Here is a 17774-nt window from a genome sequence, read left to right as displayed (position 1 = left end):
TTCCCACAATATGTTGGGTGAATTGTGGCCCATTCCTCCTGACAGAGCTGGTGTAACTGAGTCAGGTTTCTGGGCCTCCTTGCTCGCATATGCTTTTTCAATTCTGCCCACAAATGTTCTATAGGATTGAGGTCAGGGCATTGTGATGGCCACTCCAATACCTTGACTTTGTTGTCCTCAAGCCATTTTCACACAACTTTGGAAGTAGACTTGGGTCATTGTCCATTTGTAAGACCCATTTGCGACCAAGCTGACCTGACTGATGTCTTGAGATGTTGCTTCAATATATCCACATAATTTTCCTACCTTATGATGCCATGTATTTTGTGAAGTGTACCGGTCCCTCCTGCAGCAAAGCACCCCCACAACATTGTACCGGTATTTATTAGAGAGGGGTAAAGAAAGATTTTGTTCGGGCGCCAGGCAGGTATTAACCATGCCGAAAGGAAAAGAGTAGAATAGAGAGAGTACCACTACCAGACCCACACACATCAGCAGAAGAGACTGCCTAGAGTGTAGCCTGTTTACCAGATAGCCAGTGGAGAGAAAAAAGAATACAAAAAAGAATGCCACCCCCATGCTTCACGGTTGGGATTGTGTTCTTCGGCTTGTAAGCCTCCACCATTTTTTCCTCCAAACATAATGACGGTCATTATGGCCAAACAGTTCTATTGTTGTTTCATCAGACCAGAGGACATTTCTCCAAAAAGTACCATCTTTGTCCCTATGTGCAGTTGCAAACCATAGTCTGGCTTTTTATGGCGGTTTTGGAGCAGTGGCTTCTTCCTTGCTGAGCAGCCTTTCAGGTTATGTCGATATAGGACTCGTTTTACTGTGGATATAGATACTTTTGTACCTGTTTCCTCCAGCATCTTTACAAGGTCCCTTGCTGTTGTTCTGGGATTGATTTGCACTTTTCACACCAAAGTACGTTCATCTCTAGGAGACAGAACGCGTCTCCTTCCTGAGCAGTATGAGGGCTGCGTGGTCCCATGATGTTTATACTTGCGTACTGTCACGGCCCCTCCTCTGCAGTGCAGGGGCGGTTCCTCCTGCAGGCAGAGGAGGGTCGTTAGTGATTGGAGTAACCTGGGCTCAGGGTATTTAAACCGCTTCACTAATCACTCTTGTCTCTCTCTCTGCTCCTCCAGGTATGATTCTGTTTTGTTTGTTCCTTTGTAGTTTTGCATAGTTTTCACTCAGTCATTCACACACAGAGATTCACGCATCCCTGCACTTTACATACACCTTACATTATGATACTTTCACACCTCATTCCTTTTTCTTTGTTTAAAGTTAATAGTTTGGTTTATAATAAAGAACCTTTTTGATTGGCCCATACCTGTTGTTCGTGTCCCCTCATTTTTGCCACAGGCTATGAGCCGGCCTGTGACAAGTGGGGGCTCATCCGGGATCTGAACCCGGGACCTCTCGCAGTATTGTTTGTACAGATGAACATGGTACCTTCAGGCGTTTGGAAATTGCCCCCAAGGACGAACCAGACTTGTGGAGGTCTAAAAAAAAAATTCTGAGGTCCTGGCTGATTTCTTTTTTTATTTTCCCAGTATGTCAAGCAAAGAGGCACTGAGTTTGAAGGTAGGCCTTGAAATACATCAACAGGTACACCTCCAATTGACTCAAATGATGTCTGTAATGATGTCTGTAAATGTCTCCACCATGTCCACATTGAGTCCGGATTCCCTTTTCCCATGCTATATTCAAATTCCCAATGTGCATTCTGCAAATGGTGGAATAGGCTAAACATGAAAATAACACAACACCAACTTGTAGCTAGCTAACTACTGTAGCTAACTAGCCAGCTGTAGCTAGCTAACTACCGTAACTAACTTGCCAGCTTTAGCTAGCTAGCAAGCAAAGCTCAAAGGATTGCAGACACATGCCTTTACATTCTTGGAACGTAATTTCCTCAAACATTTTATAGGTTGTCTCTTGTTCCCAAAGCACAAGTTATCTGGAGACTTGTGGGCAGAGTCTTGATGACGTCGCCCACAATATGCACTTTTGGTAGCCTGATAACATCTAGACTGAGGAGAAATTGGCACACAATATATCCCTGACCATCACCAGAGGTGGACAGCCAGATCTGAACGAAGTCAGACTACAATGCGACCTGTCTTGTCAATGCAATCGTTGTATTCTGATAGAAGAAGTTGCATGTACAGTGCATTCGGAAAGTATTCAGACCCTTGACTTTTTCCCCATTTTGTTACATTACAGCCTTATTCTAAAATTGATTAAATAAAACATTTTCCTCATCAATCTACACACAATACCCATAATGGCAAAGCGAAAAAAGTTTTTTTTGAAATGTTTAAAAAAAATAAAAAATAAAAAAACAGAAATACCTTATTTACATAAGTATTCGAACCCTTTGCTATGAGACTCGAAATTGAGCTCAGGTGCATCCTGTTTCCATTGATCATCCTAGAGATGTTTCTACAACTTGATTAGAGACCACCTGTGGTAAATGTAATTGATTCAACATGATTTGGAAAGGCACACAGCTACAGTGCCTTGCGAAAGTATTCGGCCCCCTTCAACTTTGCGACCTTTTGCCACATTTCAGGATTCAAACATAAAGATATAAAACTGTATTTTTTTGTGAAGAATCAACAACAAGTGGGACACAATCATGAAGTGGAACGACATTTATTGGATATTTCAAACTTTTTTAACAAATCAAAAACTGAAAAATTGGGCGTGCAAAATTATTCAGCCCCTTTACTTTCAGTGCGGCAAACTCTCTCCAGAAGTTCAGTGAGGATCTCTGAATGATCCAATGTTGACCTAAATGACTAATGATGATAAATACAATCCACCTGTGTGTAATCAAGTCTCCGTATAAATGCACCTGCACTGTGATAGTCTCAGAGTTCCGTTAAAAGCGCAGAGAGCATCATGAAGAACAAGTAACACACCAGGCAGGTCCGAGATACTGTTGTGAAGAAGTTTAAAGCCGGATTTGGATACAAAAAGATTTCCCAAGCTTTAACCATCCCAAGGAGCACTGTGCAAGCGATAATATTGAAATGGAAGGAGTATCAGACCACTGCAAATCTACCAAGACCTGGCCGTCCCTCTAAACTTTCAGCTCATACAAGAAGACTGATCAGAGATGCAGCCAAGAGGCCCATGATCACTCTGGATGAACTGCAGAGATCTACAGCTGAGGTGGGAGACTCTGTCCATAGGACAACAATCAGTCGTATATTGCACAAATCTGGCCTTTATGGAAGAGTGGCAAGAAGAAAGCCATTTCTTAAAGATATCCATCAAAAGTGTTGTTTAAAGTTTGCCACAAGCCACCTGGGAGACACTCCAAACATGTGGAAGAAGGTGCTCTGGTCAGATGAAACCAAAATTGAACTTTTTGGCAACAATGCAAAACGTTATGTTTGGCGTAAAAGCGACACAGCTGAACACACCATCCCCACTGTCAAACATGGTGGTGGCAGCATCATGGTTTGGGCCTGCTTTTCTTCAGCAGGGACAGGGAAGATGGTTAAAATTGATGGGAAGATGGATGGAGCCAAATACAGGACCATTCTGGAAGAAAACCTGATGGAGTCTGCAAAAGACCTGAGAATGGGACGGAGATTTGTCTTCCAACAAGACAATGATCCAAAACATAAAGCAAAATCTACAATGGAATGGTTCAAAAATAAACATATCCAGGTGTTAGAATGGCCAAGTCAAAGTCCAGACCTGAATCCAATCGAGAATCTGTGGAAAGAACTGAAAACTGCTGTTCACAAATGCTCTCCTTCCAACCTCACTGAGCTCGAGCTGTTTTGCAAGGAGGAATGGGAAAAAATGTCAGTCTCTCGATGTGCAAAACTGATAGAGACATACCCCAAGCGACTTACAGCTGTAATCGCAGCAAAAGGTGGCGCTACAAAGTATTAACTTAAGGGGGCTGAATAATTTTGCACGCCCAATTTTTCAGTTTTTGATTTGTTAAAAAAGTTTGAAATATCCAATAAATGTCGTTCCACTTCATGATTGTGTCACACTTGTTGTTGATTCTTCACAAAAACATACAGTTTTATATCTTTATGTTTGAAGCCTGAAATGTGGCAAAAGGTCGCAAAGTTCAAGGGGGCCAAATACTTTCGCAAGGCACTGTATCTATATGAGGTCCCACAGTTGACTGTGCATGTCAGAACAAAACCAAGTTATGAGGTCAAAGGAATTGTCTGTAGAGCTCAGAGACAGGATTGTGTCGAGGCATAGATCTGGGGAAGGGTAGCAAAACATTTCTGCAGCACTGAATGTCCCCCAAGAACACAGTGGCCTCCATCATCCTTAACTGGAAGAAATTTGGAACCACAGACTCTTCCTAGACCTGGCCACCCGGAGAAACTGAGCAAACTGTGGAGAAGGGCCTTGGTCAGGGTGGTGAGAAGCAAGATTGTCTGGTCCGATGAATTCAAGATTAAACTCTTTGGCCAGAATGCCAAGCGTCACGTCTGGAGGAAACCTGGCACCATCCCTACGGTGAAGCAAGGTGGGGGCAGCATCATGCCTTGGGGATGTTTTCATCGGCAGGGACTGGGAGACTAGTCAGAATGGAGGGAAAGATGAACGGAGCAGAGTACAGAGAGATCCTTGATGAAAAACTGCTCCAGAGCGCTCAGAACCTCAGACTGGGGTGAAGGTTCACATTCCAACAGGACATCTACCCTAAGCACACAGCCAAGACAACACAGGACTGGCTTCTGGACAAGTCTCTGAATGTCCTTGAGTGACCCAGCCAGAGCCCGGACTTGAACCCGATCGAATATCTCTGGAGAGACCTGAAAATAGCTGTGCAGCGACGCTCCCCATCCAACCTGACAAAGCTTGAGAGGATCTGCAGAGAAGAATGGGAGAAACTCCCCAAATACAGGTGTGCCAAGCTTGTAGCATCAGATTTGATGCTGTTAATTGTTGCCAAAGATGCTTCAACAAAGTATTGAGTAAAGGGTCTGAATTCTTATGTAAATGTGATATCTCTTTCTTTCTAAATGTGCAAATAAATGTTAGGTGTGTAGATTGATGAGGACATTTTTTTATTGAATCCATCTTAGAATAAGGCAGTAACGTAACAAAATGTGGAAAAAGTCAATGGGTCTAAATACTTTCTGACTGCACTGTAAATGTCATGTGTAGACACAGCCCTAGACTTCTATAGATGCATTTAAAGGCATATTTCAGGCCAAATCTATATTTGGGTCGAATTACCCTTACCTTGAGTTGTGTCTGAAGCCCCATGGTGTCAGGCCACAGCCAGGAGTTAGCATATTAGGAGTTCCTGGGCTGGCGTGGTAACACATGGTCTGCGATTGTGAGGTCGGTTGGACGTACTGCCAAATTCTCTAAAACGACGTTAGAGGCAGCTAATGGTCGAGAAATTACTTTTATTGTCCCCAGCACAAGGTGCACCTGTGTAAGGGTCATGCTGTTCAATTAGCTTCTCTATATGCCACATCTGTCAGGTGGATGGATTATCTAGGCAATGGAGACATGCTCACTAACAGGGATGTCAACAAATTTGTGCACAAAATGTGTGAGAAAAAAGCTTGTTGTGCATATGGAACATTTCTGGTATCTTTTATTTCAGCTCATGAAACATGGGACCAACATTTTACACTTTAAACTGGAACTTTTTACTCATGTAGTTGCACCGCCGCATATTTTTCTGTTCTATGCTGTAAAATGTACAATAAAGTTTTATTGTATTCCATTGGGCACTCACAGATTGATTACCAGAGCTGTGAACAAACTCAACAGTGGCTTAATTGAACTATCAGAGCATTGGAATATTCGCTTCATACTGCTAAAATAGTTGTTTTAAGTGTTTTTGAAGAGGTTTGGGCTTGTAGTGCAGCATTGCTAACATCGTTTTGGCTGTTTACATTCATGAATTTTGACGAAGTTGGAAGGACAAAAGCAGAACTCTGCACAGCATCCACGCTCCAAACTAATTTGCAGCTCAGTGTGATGGTTTCTCTGGAGCTCAGTGTGATGGTTTCTCTAGAATACATAAGGTTGCTAACTCGCCGCCGTGGCAGAAGTAACTAATGGATTCTTGTGGATTCTGTCAGCATGGCCTTCAGACAACTCAGGTAAGGGTAATTCGACTCAAATATAAATTTGACCTGATCTATCCCTTTAAGTGACATTTGAGCTGCTGTCAGGGTGATGGTGACAGAAGGGTGTTGTAAACACCTGAATTATTTAGGTTGGGAGGACAAAAGCAGAACTCTGCACAGCGTCCACTCTCCAAGCTCATTTGCAGCTCAGTGAGATGGTTTCTCTGGAGCTCAGTGAGATGGTTTCTCTGGAGCTCAGTGAGATGGTTTCTCTGGAGCTCAGTGTGGTGGTTGTGTCTCCACTGGAATACTTAGGTCAACCTGACCTATCAAAGTACAAAATGTTACTGTCAGTCACCAAACAAGGGATCACTACTTAACATGCAGTCAGCTCCTCACAGGTCTAGGAACAGTGGGTGAATAGAGCAACTGGGAGGGCACAACAACAGGAACAGCACTAGCACCTTTGCAAAGGTCTGAGAACAGTGGGAGAGTGTCAGTGAGCTTAGAATAACAGCAGCAGCAGCAGCACCTTTTCACAGGTCTAGGAACAGTGGGAGAGCATTGTGGAGGGAACAACAGGGCCATCCCTAGGCATAAGTGGCATAAGCGACCGCTTAGGTTCCCGCACTTTTTGGGGGGGAGGGGAACGCAGTCATGGTCTCAACTTACTTTTGAGAGTTAGAATAGTAGAATACACAAGGTGCAGTTTATACATTTGGTTGTGCATAAACAGTTTATCTCTTGTAATGTCAGTCACTGATAGTCACTCAATTTGCCCATGTCAGCTAAGATTTTTTGGATTGGTAAGTTAGTCTAGACAGCTATCTAAACGTGTACTAATCGTGGTCTCAATTATCGACTGGTCATGTAGGGCACGTGCCCAGGAGCCCTGACCTCCAGGGGGCCCCCATTCATTTGATTAGTCACTCTCTCTCAGATAGCATAACATGGCTTAAGTCATGGCAAAATGTGTAGAATTGCAGGGAAAGAACTCTAAAACATTTTTGTCACTGCACCGTCAAGAGTTGGGCCACTAAAATGATTTCCTGCAAGGTGGAGGGGATGGGGGCAATAATTGTTCACTTAAGGCCCCAAAAGCGTAGGGCTTGCCCTAGGGAACAACAACGTATAAATAGAATTAACAACAGCAACAGCAACAGCAGTAGCTTTTCAAAGGTCTGAGATCAGTAGCACAGGTATCGGGGGGGAAGGAAAGTTGGGAACACTGTCTGGGTTTGTAATTGGAGGGCGACCGGTGGGGGGGAGTGACGGTGTCATCAGATCCACTCCAGGAATTTGGCAAACATGGCGTGTCTGCAGCCGACTGTGATGCCAAATAAACGGCCGCTGCTTTCATTTGCATGGCCCGGTGTGTATAGCGATTAGAGAGTTAGAGAGAGAGAGAGACTGTCATCTCATTATCAGATCCCGGAGATGAGTCAGTCATGGAGAGACGGGGTGACCGTTGACCTTGTCTGCACCCACACACACACACACACACACACACTCACTGTCACTCACCCACACACATTTTGATCCACAGTGAAGTATAAGTACCAAGGACCCGTGAGTCAGTCACCAATACATCTGTGTGTCATGAACATCAATACGTCTTATACACATACAAACACATCGCACACAATCTGTTGACCTACGACTTACAAACGAAAACACACAAACGCAGACTGCCAAACTTGCACAGGCCCTTGACGTCAGATGGAAGAAGGCAGATCTGCTGGTGTATCATTGTTCAGCTGTGCGCCGTCCAAAAACATCCTTCCTGTGCCTGAGAGCCCTGGCAACAGCAGCCTTGATGTGTGTGTGAGTGAAAGAGAGAAAGAGAGAAATTGATATGTGAGATGAATGCAAGAGAGAAGTAGAAACATACAAGGAGAGAAGCCAAGAATTATTGAGAAAGCAAGCAGGGGACTTATAAAGGTGAAAGAAAGAATGGGATATAGAGAAAAGGAAAGTGAAAAAGAGATTACGTGAATATAATCATGACCTTCACTGGGACAATGGACAGAAAACAGGAATTTCCTCTCTTCTGCTCTTTCCTGCCCTGGTTATTTCTGTCCTTGACCTATGAGGATACACACGTACACACACACACACACACACACACATTTAATACTCTTCAAAGCAACTGATCAAGATTAAACCCAGCAGTATGTGTGTATAGCCTACTTTAAATAGTAACACACTTGTATTCTAATGTGAAAGGAAATAAAAAAAATATCCTTCTCTTTCTAAATCAGAGAGCAGGGTTAAAAGAGAAGGTTTTTGCCCTTTGAACCAAACCAAAGCCTTCAGATAAACTGAATGAACATTAATGAAGAAGGTTCATCTAAGAGTAATATACTAACCTTGTCTTATTTAATTATGTCAAGGCAGTTCTGTTAAAAGCCATTTTGAATTCCACCAGTGTTTTTAAGTGCTTTTTAATGAACTAAATATCATCCCTGGCCACCGTTGGCTAGACCAACTGGCTCTTGGGGCGTGTGTGTGCGTGTGTGTGTGTGTGTGTGTGTGTGTGTGTGTGTGTGTGTGTGTGTGTGCGTGTGTGTGTGTGCATGCATCGACATGAGACACTCCATGGCCAGTTTGATTAATGACTTGGTGGAAAACAGGCTCTGTGGCATCATAACAACAACAATTAAAAAAGCTATTTCCCAGAAGCCTTGTGTGTGTCCCGGCGACAGTGAGAGAATGGTGGAGTTGTTTTTTTTTATCTTCTCCAGAGTAAATGGAGAATGAGAGAGAGAGAGAGAGAGAGAGACTTTAGAGAGGAACAGAGGTTTGGAAAGAGAAAAAGGGGAAAAAAACATTTGAAGGAAAAGTTATTTTTGAATAGAGGGTTGAAGGAACGATTGAGAAAATACAACCTAGAGAGTTTAATGGTGTGGCTGAAAGTGAGCAAAGAGATTAGGTGTCCTTGGAGAGAGAACATGAGGGATGGATTGAAAGAGAGATAGGAAAAAGAGGTTGTGAGAAAAAGGCATGTCCGTAGAGATTGCAGAAACAAACTTCAGAATGACGGCTTCTGTCAAAAAACACCCTCGTGCTAAAGAGAATTGTCAGTTTGTCTTAGTGGAGGTTTCTAAATGTTTTATATCGAGAACTAACATTCAGTTTTTTTTTTCTCTCGAGGTGCCGCTGAACATCGAACGGTAAACCTGAGAAAATGGCTCTCTGAAAAAGCCTGTTGTGACAGTCCAAATGTCCAAATCTGCTTTTTACCAGTTATGCTTCTGCTTTCATGTCAACCTGCCATTTTGTGTCAGACAGACAGGCTGCATTATCTCTTAGTGTGGGTGCGGATCGAGGCCCTCACTCATTTGGCTCTATGGGTGATTGTGTGGTTGGTGTGGAAACTGGAGGTCTTTCATCTACCTGTCAGTCACGCGGAAACACTTCATTACGTCGTGAAGGGGGTGATGATGAAATGTATGAGCCGTTTTCCATGCCTGGAGAAAAGCAGTTACACTTTGCTCATTTGTTTTGTTCTCCGTCTGCCTTCCAGTCAGTTTAAGTTCAGTTAAAGAGAGTGTATCTGTCATCATTTGTTAGCAATTTCTCATTCGGAATGGAGAAAATGTGGTTTATATGCAGGCTAGCATAATGAGTTTTAGATATCTCGCTTCGAACAAGATTAGTATCAGATGCACATACAGTTGAAGTCGGAAGTTTACATACACCTTAGCCAAATACATTTAAACTCAGTTTTTCACAATTCCTGACATTTAATCCTAGTAAAGAATTCCCTGTCGTAGGTCAGTTAGGATCATCACTTTATTTTAAGAATGTGAAATGTCAGAATGATAGTAGAGAGAATAATTTATTTCAGCCTTGATTTCATTCATCACATTCCCAGTGGGTCAGAAGTTTACATACACTCAATTCGTTTTTGGTAGCATTGCCTTTAAATTGTTTAACTTGGGTCAAACATTTGAGGTAGCCTTCCACAAGCTTCCCACAATAAGTTGAATGAATTTTGGCTAATTCCTCCTGACAGAGCTGGTGTAACTGAGTCAGGTTTGTAGGCCTCCTTGCTCGCACACTTTTTTAGTTCTGCAAAACACATTTTCTATAGGATTGCGGTCAGGGCTTTGTGATGGCCACTCCAATACCTTGACTTTGTTGTTCTTAAGCCATTTTGCCATTTTACTTTGGAAGTATGCTTGGAGTCATTGTCCATTTGGAAGACCCATTTGCGACCAAGCTTTAACTTCCTGACTGATGTCTTGAGATGTTGCTTCAATATATCCACATAATTTTCCTACCTCATGATTCCATCTATTTTGTGAAGTGCACCAGTCCCTCCTTCAGCAAAGCACCCCCACAACATGATGCTGCCACCCCCGTGCTTCACGGATGGGATTGTGTTCTTTGGCTTGCAAGCCTCCCCATTTTTTTCCTCCAAGCATAATGATGGTCATTATGGCCAAACAGTTCTATTTTTGTTTCACCAGACCAGAGGACATTTCTCCAAAAAGTACGAACTTTGTCCTCATGTGCAGTTGCAAACCGTAGTCTGGCTTTTTTATGGTGGTTTTGGAGCAGTGGCTTCTTCCTTGCTGAGCGGCCTTTCAGGTTACGTCGTTATAGGACTTGTTTTACTGTGGATATAGATACTTTTGTACCTGTTTCCTCCAGCATCTTCACAAGGCCCTTTGCTGTTGTTCTGGAATTGATTTGCACTTTTCGCACCGAAGTACGTTCATCTCTAGGAGACATAACGCCTCTCCTTCCTGAGCAGTATGACGGCTGCGTGGTCCCATGATGTTTATACTTGTGTACTATTGTTTGTACAGATGAACGTGGTACCTTCAGGCATTTTTAAATTGCTCCCAGGGATGAACCAGACTTGATTTGATTTTCCCATGATGTCAAGCAAAGAGGCACTGAGTTTGAAAGTAGGACTTGAAATACATCCACAGGTACACCTCCAATTGACTCAAATGATGTCAATTAGCCTATCAGAAGCTTCTAAAGCCATGACATCATTTTCTGGAATTTTCCAAGCTGTTTAAAGGCACAGTCAACTTAGTGTATGTAAACTTCTAACCCACTGGAATTGTGATACACTGAATTATAAGTGAAATAATCTCTCTGTAAACAATTGTTGGAAAAATGACTTATGTCATCCACAAAGTACATGTCCTAACCGACTTGCCAAAACTATAGTTTGATAACAAGACATTTGTGGAGTGGTTGAAAAACGAGTTTTAATCACTCCAACCTAAGTGTATGTAAACTTCTGACTTCAGCTGTACATGGACAGTGGACATACACCGCGCACACAGACACACTCATATTGTGCTCCACACGACCACACATTCCAAGTAGCCTAGATCACTCGCTCGTGCATTTATCACTTTGTTTTATATGCTGCTCAGTAAGTGGTTAGCAAATAGATCTGAGCTATTTGGCAGAATGGCCAATTCAGACATTGATTAGCTCAGAGGAGAGAAGAAAAACAAGATTTCCCACCCAAAATTAGGGTCGATAATTGATTATGCGCCTTCCAGCGAGTACTTTGCAGCTATTTACATCAGCGACAAACATGCAGAAAAGCTCTCTGATGTCTCTTGGGGATTTTTTGTCACAAACAGCAGGGGACAATGCTCTTTCCCATAATGCATTTGGATTATTCCTCTGCAACACCACCGCCAGCCTCCTCCCTCTGTCGCTCATCTCCACCATTGCCCTAATTATAGTCATGAATTAAGCATTGTTCTGCGAACGGAAAGGAGAAACCTTTTCAGGGAGTGACGCTCACCACTTCTTAAATGTCACCGTCTCTCCTCCCCCCCCCCACCCGCCCTGCAGTAGTTGGGCCGGGCTGTACCGTAGGGACAGGATATGTCTGTCCCATTTACGCCACTCTCAGTCCTTACTGTCGTGCTGCACAAACTTTGTTCGATTTTATGGGGACGCACAAACTTAGTTCGATTTTATGGGGGCACTTAATATTATGTTGACATTAATGTGACATTTTACATGGTTTGGAGTGTCCAGTTTAGTTGTGCCTCACTTACATGGGAGCATTGGACTCAATGAAACAAATCAACAGCCAAAGGTGTTTTATGAACTTTTCAGTTGTTACCAGGCAGATAATAGTCTAGTTGTTTATACAAAGAGTTATTACAGTAGATGCTCCATTTTTTTGGTATCCCGCAGCAATAAGGACATTGTAATGTATGGTTGCTCTGGATGCATTCGTTTTTGTTTTTCTTCAGATTTATTAGCTCTCTGATGGTCGTTTTCCATTTATGTCATTTAGCAGACGCCCTTATCCAGAGCGACTTACAGTAGTGATACCAACCCACAACCCTGGCGCTGCAAGGTCTACCAATTGAGCCACACAGGACCATGATTCACGGCCTAATGTTCTCTCTTTCTCTTTTATTCTCCTTTCTTCTAGAAAGTTTTCTCCAAAGGCCAGTTTTGAGAGTGGACAGTGATGATGTCCATGCAAAGTAAGTATTTTGTTAAAGACTCGCTGGCTTCGTTTAATCTGCCAAGAATCATTCTTGATGAACCAAAGTTTGGAGCACTGTGTTGCTGTACCCTAGAAACACACTAGCAACCGTCCACTCAGTGTCCCTTCAGAGTGGCTGAGCATAAGTATAGTGTCTGAATATGGTGCAGAGGGAGACAACAGACCACTGGCTGTCAGTCAATCAATCACACTATTTTTATAGCCTGTTTTACATATCCACTGTGTCACAAGGTTAATCCAGGGTCTAGGATGGTGAAAAAGGATATGTCACTCTTCCAACCCGTCTCCAACCTCTCTCTTTCTCTCTCTCTCTCTCTCTCTCTCTCTCTCTCTCTCTCTCTCTCTCTTTCGCTTTCTCTCTCTCTCTCTTTCGCTTTCTCTCTCTCTCTCTCTCGCTTTCTCTCTCTCTCTCTCTCTCTTTCCCTTTCTCTCTCTCTCTCTCTCTCTCTCTCTCCCTCTCTCTTCTCTCTCTTTGTCTCTCGCTGTCTCCCCATCTCTCCCTCTCTCTCGCTCTCTCTCTCTTTGTCTCTTGCTGTCTCCCCATCTCTCTCTCTCTCCCTCTCTCTTCTCTCACTTTGTCTCTCGCTCTCTCCCCATCTCTCTCTTCTCTCGCTCTCTCCCCATTTCTCTCTCTCCCTCTCTCTCTCTCTTCTCTGTCTTTCTTTCGCTCTCTCTTCCCTCTCTCCCTCTCTCTTCTCTCTCTCTCCCTCTCTCTCTCTCTTCTCTCTCTCCCTCTCCTCACAGTGAACGAGGCAGAGGGGTCAGTGAAGGTGGCCGAGTGGCAGCAGACGTACTACGCCCACGACTCCGGCATCCAATCAGGCGCCACCACCATGCAAGATGATGAGGGCACAGAGTACAGCGCCAAGAAGTATGCCGTCACCACCACCTTGGTGGAAAACCCTACAGGTATAAGTTATCTCTCTCTCTCGCTCTCTCCCTTTCTCTCATAGTCCCACTTCCCACTCTCTCTTCCCGTCCCTCCCTTTCTCTCTCATTCCAATTTTCCTTCTTGCTCTACTTCTCTTTCAGTCTCTCTACATCTCTCTGTCTGTCTGTACAAATAGGTCAACACTTACTCATTCAATGTCATAATCATGCTGTGATTCACTCACTCGCTCATACGCCATCACATACGTACACAGGCCAGTTTGGACTGTCCTCATGTCTTAAAATAGCCATGATTCTTCTTCTGAAAACTCACTGACTAGGAACTCACTGACTAGGGGCTAGAACAACTTTCAAACTATCACTAGTTTGAAACACTATCTCTGGATGTATCTATCACGTATCCAATGATCTCCCCCTCCTCCTCCCTTTCTCCACCCTCTTTCATCCCTCTCTCCCACCAGAGATGGAGGCCCAGTACACCCTGACACGGGCCCAGCGAGTGAGAGCGGCCATGTTCCCAGAGACCCTGGTGGAGGGCGAGGCGGTGCTGTCCACTCAGACTGACCCGGGTCAGCAGACCAACGTCCAGCGGCTAGCTGAGCCCTCGCAGCTTCTCAAGACCGCCATCGTCCACCTCATTAACTACCAGGATGACGCCGAGCTGGCCACTCGCGCCGTGCCCGAGCTCACCAAGCTGCTGGCCGATGATGATGCGGTAACTAACCTCTAAGAGTTAACAAACAAAAACTGAACTTTTGTTATAAATCCAATTTTCACAAAGCCCAGCTGTTAACACATGAATGCATTAAACAATACTATTTCCAATGTGCTCCTATTTAAAAAATATAAAAATCCTTCAGTATTAATCAGTATTAATAAATTAGTGATGCAGCTAATCAAATAGAAGAGATGGTCTTTGATTTCTAGATTAAAGACATTCCAATGGATGACCTTGTCCCTCCTCCCTCCCTCAACCGCCTCATGCTGCCTGGTGGGAGCAATCTTTGATAAAACTCTAGTGCACTGTTTAAACAAATAGGCTGATTTGGAAATGATTCAGCCAGTGACTATTGTAAGATAAACGTGTGTACTATGTGTATCTAATGTACAGTGTCTTCAGAAATGATTCACACCCCTTTTACTTAAAATTCATTAAATTACCTTTTTTTTGTGTCACTGGCCTACACAAAATACCCCCCAAAATGTCAAAGAGGAATTATGTTTTTAGAAATATATATATATTTTTAAGGAAAAGCTGAAATGTCTTCAGTCATTAAGTATTCAACCACTTTGCTATGGCAAGCCTATATAAGGAGTAAAAGGTTGCTTAACAAGTCACGTAAATTGCATGGACTCTGTGTGCAATAATAGTGTTTATCATGATTTTTGAATGACTACCACATCTCTGTCCCCGACACACACATACAATTATGTGTCAGGTCCCTCAGTGGAGCAGTGAATTTCACAGATTCAACCACAGTGGCAAGGGAAACGCAGACATTGAATATCTGTTTGAGCATGGTGGAGTTTTTAATTACACTTTGGATGGTGTATCAATATACTCAGCCACTACCAAGATAACAGGCGTCCTTCCTAGGGCTGTGGCGGCCATGAAATGTGTCAGACCGTTACTGTCATGCAAAAGACTGCCGGTCTCATGGTAATTTCCCGTTAATTAACATTAACCCGCTTAGCATCGCCAGGCCTCCACGCGTACAAGCTGCCTGATGCGTGCCTTTGAAACATCTACAATTAACAAGCGCTTAATACATCTATTTAAAATACACCATCACAACTCATCCATTATTTATTTTAGGCCGTTCTAAATAAACATTATGATATGAAGAAAATGTATTTCAGAAAAACAGAATATGAGTTGGCCTACTGTAGGACTATGTTATTATAATTGTGTGGTGTTCGTGTGTATGTGTTGCAAATGTATTTATTGCACTTGATGCATGTCTACTGTGTCTTCCTGTCCTTGGGTCCACACACATCACAGCGTTTCTTCTTGTTGCTACCGGCTGCAATCTAGAAGGATGATAACACTTAGTTCAGGAATTGTACTAACATCTCACTCACTCATTCACATACATTATATAGTTACAGCAGTCCACGGTAAGAGAGTCAGACGCACACAAATGCAACAGCATCACTCACACTTACTTCTGGTATTGGAGTTGTTGGTTCTGTGGGTCGGGCGGATGGGGCATCAGCATCCTTCACCTGAATCCTCCTCATGATGGCTCCAGAATCTGGGGTCCTTTGGGATATGGTGCCTCCTCTGGATTTAAGGTCTTACCAATGCCTTGCCCAGCTCCTCAAGAAAGAGCCATCTCCTCTGGAGCTTACCTCTGGTCCAATCTGGGTTCAACGCCACCTGGATGACAAACGCGCTGTACACCGAGATGTCCAAGATGTTGAAGAATATCACAAGTGGCCAGCGTAGGGTTCTTCTTCTGCAGCTGTAGCCAGTCACCATCTTGTCTAAATTGTCCACCCCTCCTTTTGTGGCATTATAATCCATTATGATTTGCGTTTTTTTATGTTCCTGGCCACCGATTCTCCCATCCCTTCCCTATGCAGCGTACTCATGAGTTATCGCATGTGATGATGTGGGCACGGAGTCCCTGTGTCACGTCCAGGACAACCCGCATCTCTTGGTTCTTCTCAGGGGCTCCTCCATCTGGCTTCCCCGTACACACTTGCAAGTTCCACGCATATGATGAAGCAGCATCACAGGCAGCCCAGATCTTGATTCCATATTTTGTTTAGACAGTATGTGCTGCTTGAAAGGGGCAGCGGCCCCTAAATGGCATGACCGGCTCATCAACAGTAACGTTGGGCCCAGGGTTGTAAAATAGGGGAAGGTGGTCCACCCACTTGTCCCACACTGACCTGATAGCAGCTAGCTTGTCTCTCTGCACTGACCTGACTGCAGCTAGCTTGTCTCTCTACACTGACCTGACTGCAGATAGCTTGTCTCTCTGCACTGACCTGACTGCAGCTAGCTTGTCTTTCTGCACTGACCTGATTGCAGCTAGCTTGTCTCTCTGCACTGACCTGATTGCAGCTAGCTTGTCTCTCTGCACTGACCTGATTGCAGCTAGCTTGTCTCTCTGCACTGACCTGACTGCAGCTAGCTTGTCTCTCTGCACTGACCTGATAGCAGCTAGCTTTTCTCTCTACACTGACCTGACTGCAGCTAGCTTGTCTTTCTGCACTGACCTGATTGCAGCTAGCTTGTCTCTCTGCACTGACCTGATTGCAGCTAGCTTGTCTCTCTGCACTGACCTGATTGCAGCTAGCTTGTCTCTCTGCACTGACCTGACTGCAGCTAGCTTGTCTCTCTGCACTGACCTGACTGCAGCTAGCTTGTCTTTCTGCACTGACCTGACTGCAGCTAGCTTGTCTTTCTGCACTGACCTGATTGCAGCTAGCTTGTCTCTCTACACTGACCTGACTGCAGCTAGCTTGTCTCTCTGCACTGACCTGACTGCAGCTAGCTTGTCTTTCTGCACTGACCTGATTGCAGCTAGCTTGTCTCTCTACACTGACCTGATAGCAGCTAGCTTGTCTCTCTACACTGACCTGACTGCAGCTAGCTTGTCTTTCTGCACTTACCTGACTGCAGCTAGCTTGTCTCTCTGCACTGACCTGATTGCAGCTAGCTTGTCTCTCTGCACTGACCTGATTGCAGCTAGCTTGTCTCTCTGCACTGACCTGATTGCAGCTAGCTTGTCTCTCTGCCACCGAGCTGGTCAGGTGTCTCGATTATCGAAGCGGATCATCCTGGAAATAATGGGACATTGTTGCACAGGAAAGTTCTCTGCCAGTTTCTGCATCCCCACAGGGATTCTGTTGATTCCCCATTAGATCTGAAAACACCAGCAAGGATAAGAACCCCAAAGAATGCATGTAAATGAGTTGGTCCATCTCCTTCCACCAAAAACACGCCTTCCCTCCAAATTAGTGTAGTCCAGAATGATTTTCTACATGGTGTCTGGGATGAACAGTTCAAAAGAAGACTCTATGTCCTGCCCATGAGTTACCGCCATCTGCGTCGACCTTGGTTGCATCCTTATCACATTGGCAGCCATGCGGGTGGCTCATTCCTTGGGCAAGAAGACCATTCAATTTCTTTTCTACATCCATATTTCTCCGCCTGCAAGCTGCTGATGAGCTGGTTGCTGACGGGCTGGTCCTGGGGCTGACTGAGGGTCAATCTCATCCTCTTCTTCCAGCTCACTGTCAGACTCCGAATTGACAGAGACATGTTC

The 17774-nt window shown here is 44.1% G+C and overlaps 1 protein-coding gene across 6 annotated transcripts in view; it reads left to right on the top strand.

Annotated features, from left to right (window-relative positions):
• The window catches only part of LOC110486185 (junction plakoglobin a), a 76186-nt gene that overhangs the window by 37251 nt on the left and 21161 nt on the right, over positions 1 to 17774 (top strand). For all 6 annotated transcript variants that reach the window (XM_021557607.3, XM_090196261.1, XM_090196262.1 and 3 more), the window contains 3 exons: positions 12526 to 12580; positions 13348 to 13512; positions 13956 to 14209. In XM_021557607.3, coding sequence (XP_021413282.2) covers positions 12565 to 12580; positions 13348 to 13512; positions 13956 to 14209 — 435 coding nt within the window. In that variant the 5' untranslated portion in view covers positions 12526 to 12564. The remainder of the gene's footprint in view (positions 1 to 12525; positions 12581 to 13347; positions 13513 to 13955; positions 14210 to 17774) is intronic.

This window comes from Oncorhynchus mykiss, chromosome 13 (assembly GCF_057628025.1).
Source record: "Oncorhynchus mykiss isolate SJ-2025 chromosome 13, ASM5762802v1, whole genome shotgun sequence".
Classification (NCBI taxonomy): domain Eukaryota; kingdom Metazoa; phylum Chordata; class Actinopteri; order Salmoniformes; family Salmonidae; genus Oncorhynchus; species Oncorhynchus mykiss.
Note: the sequence above shows the minus strand (reverse complement) of the source record. Positions and strands in the feature narration are given on the sequence as shown.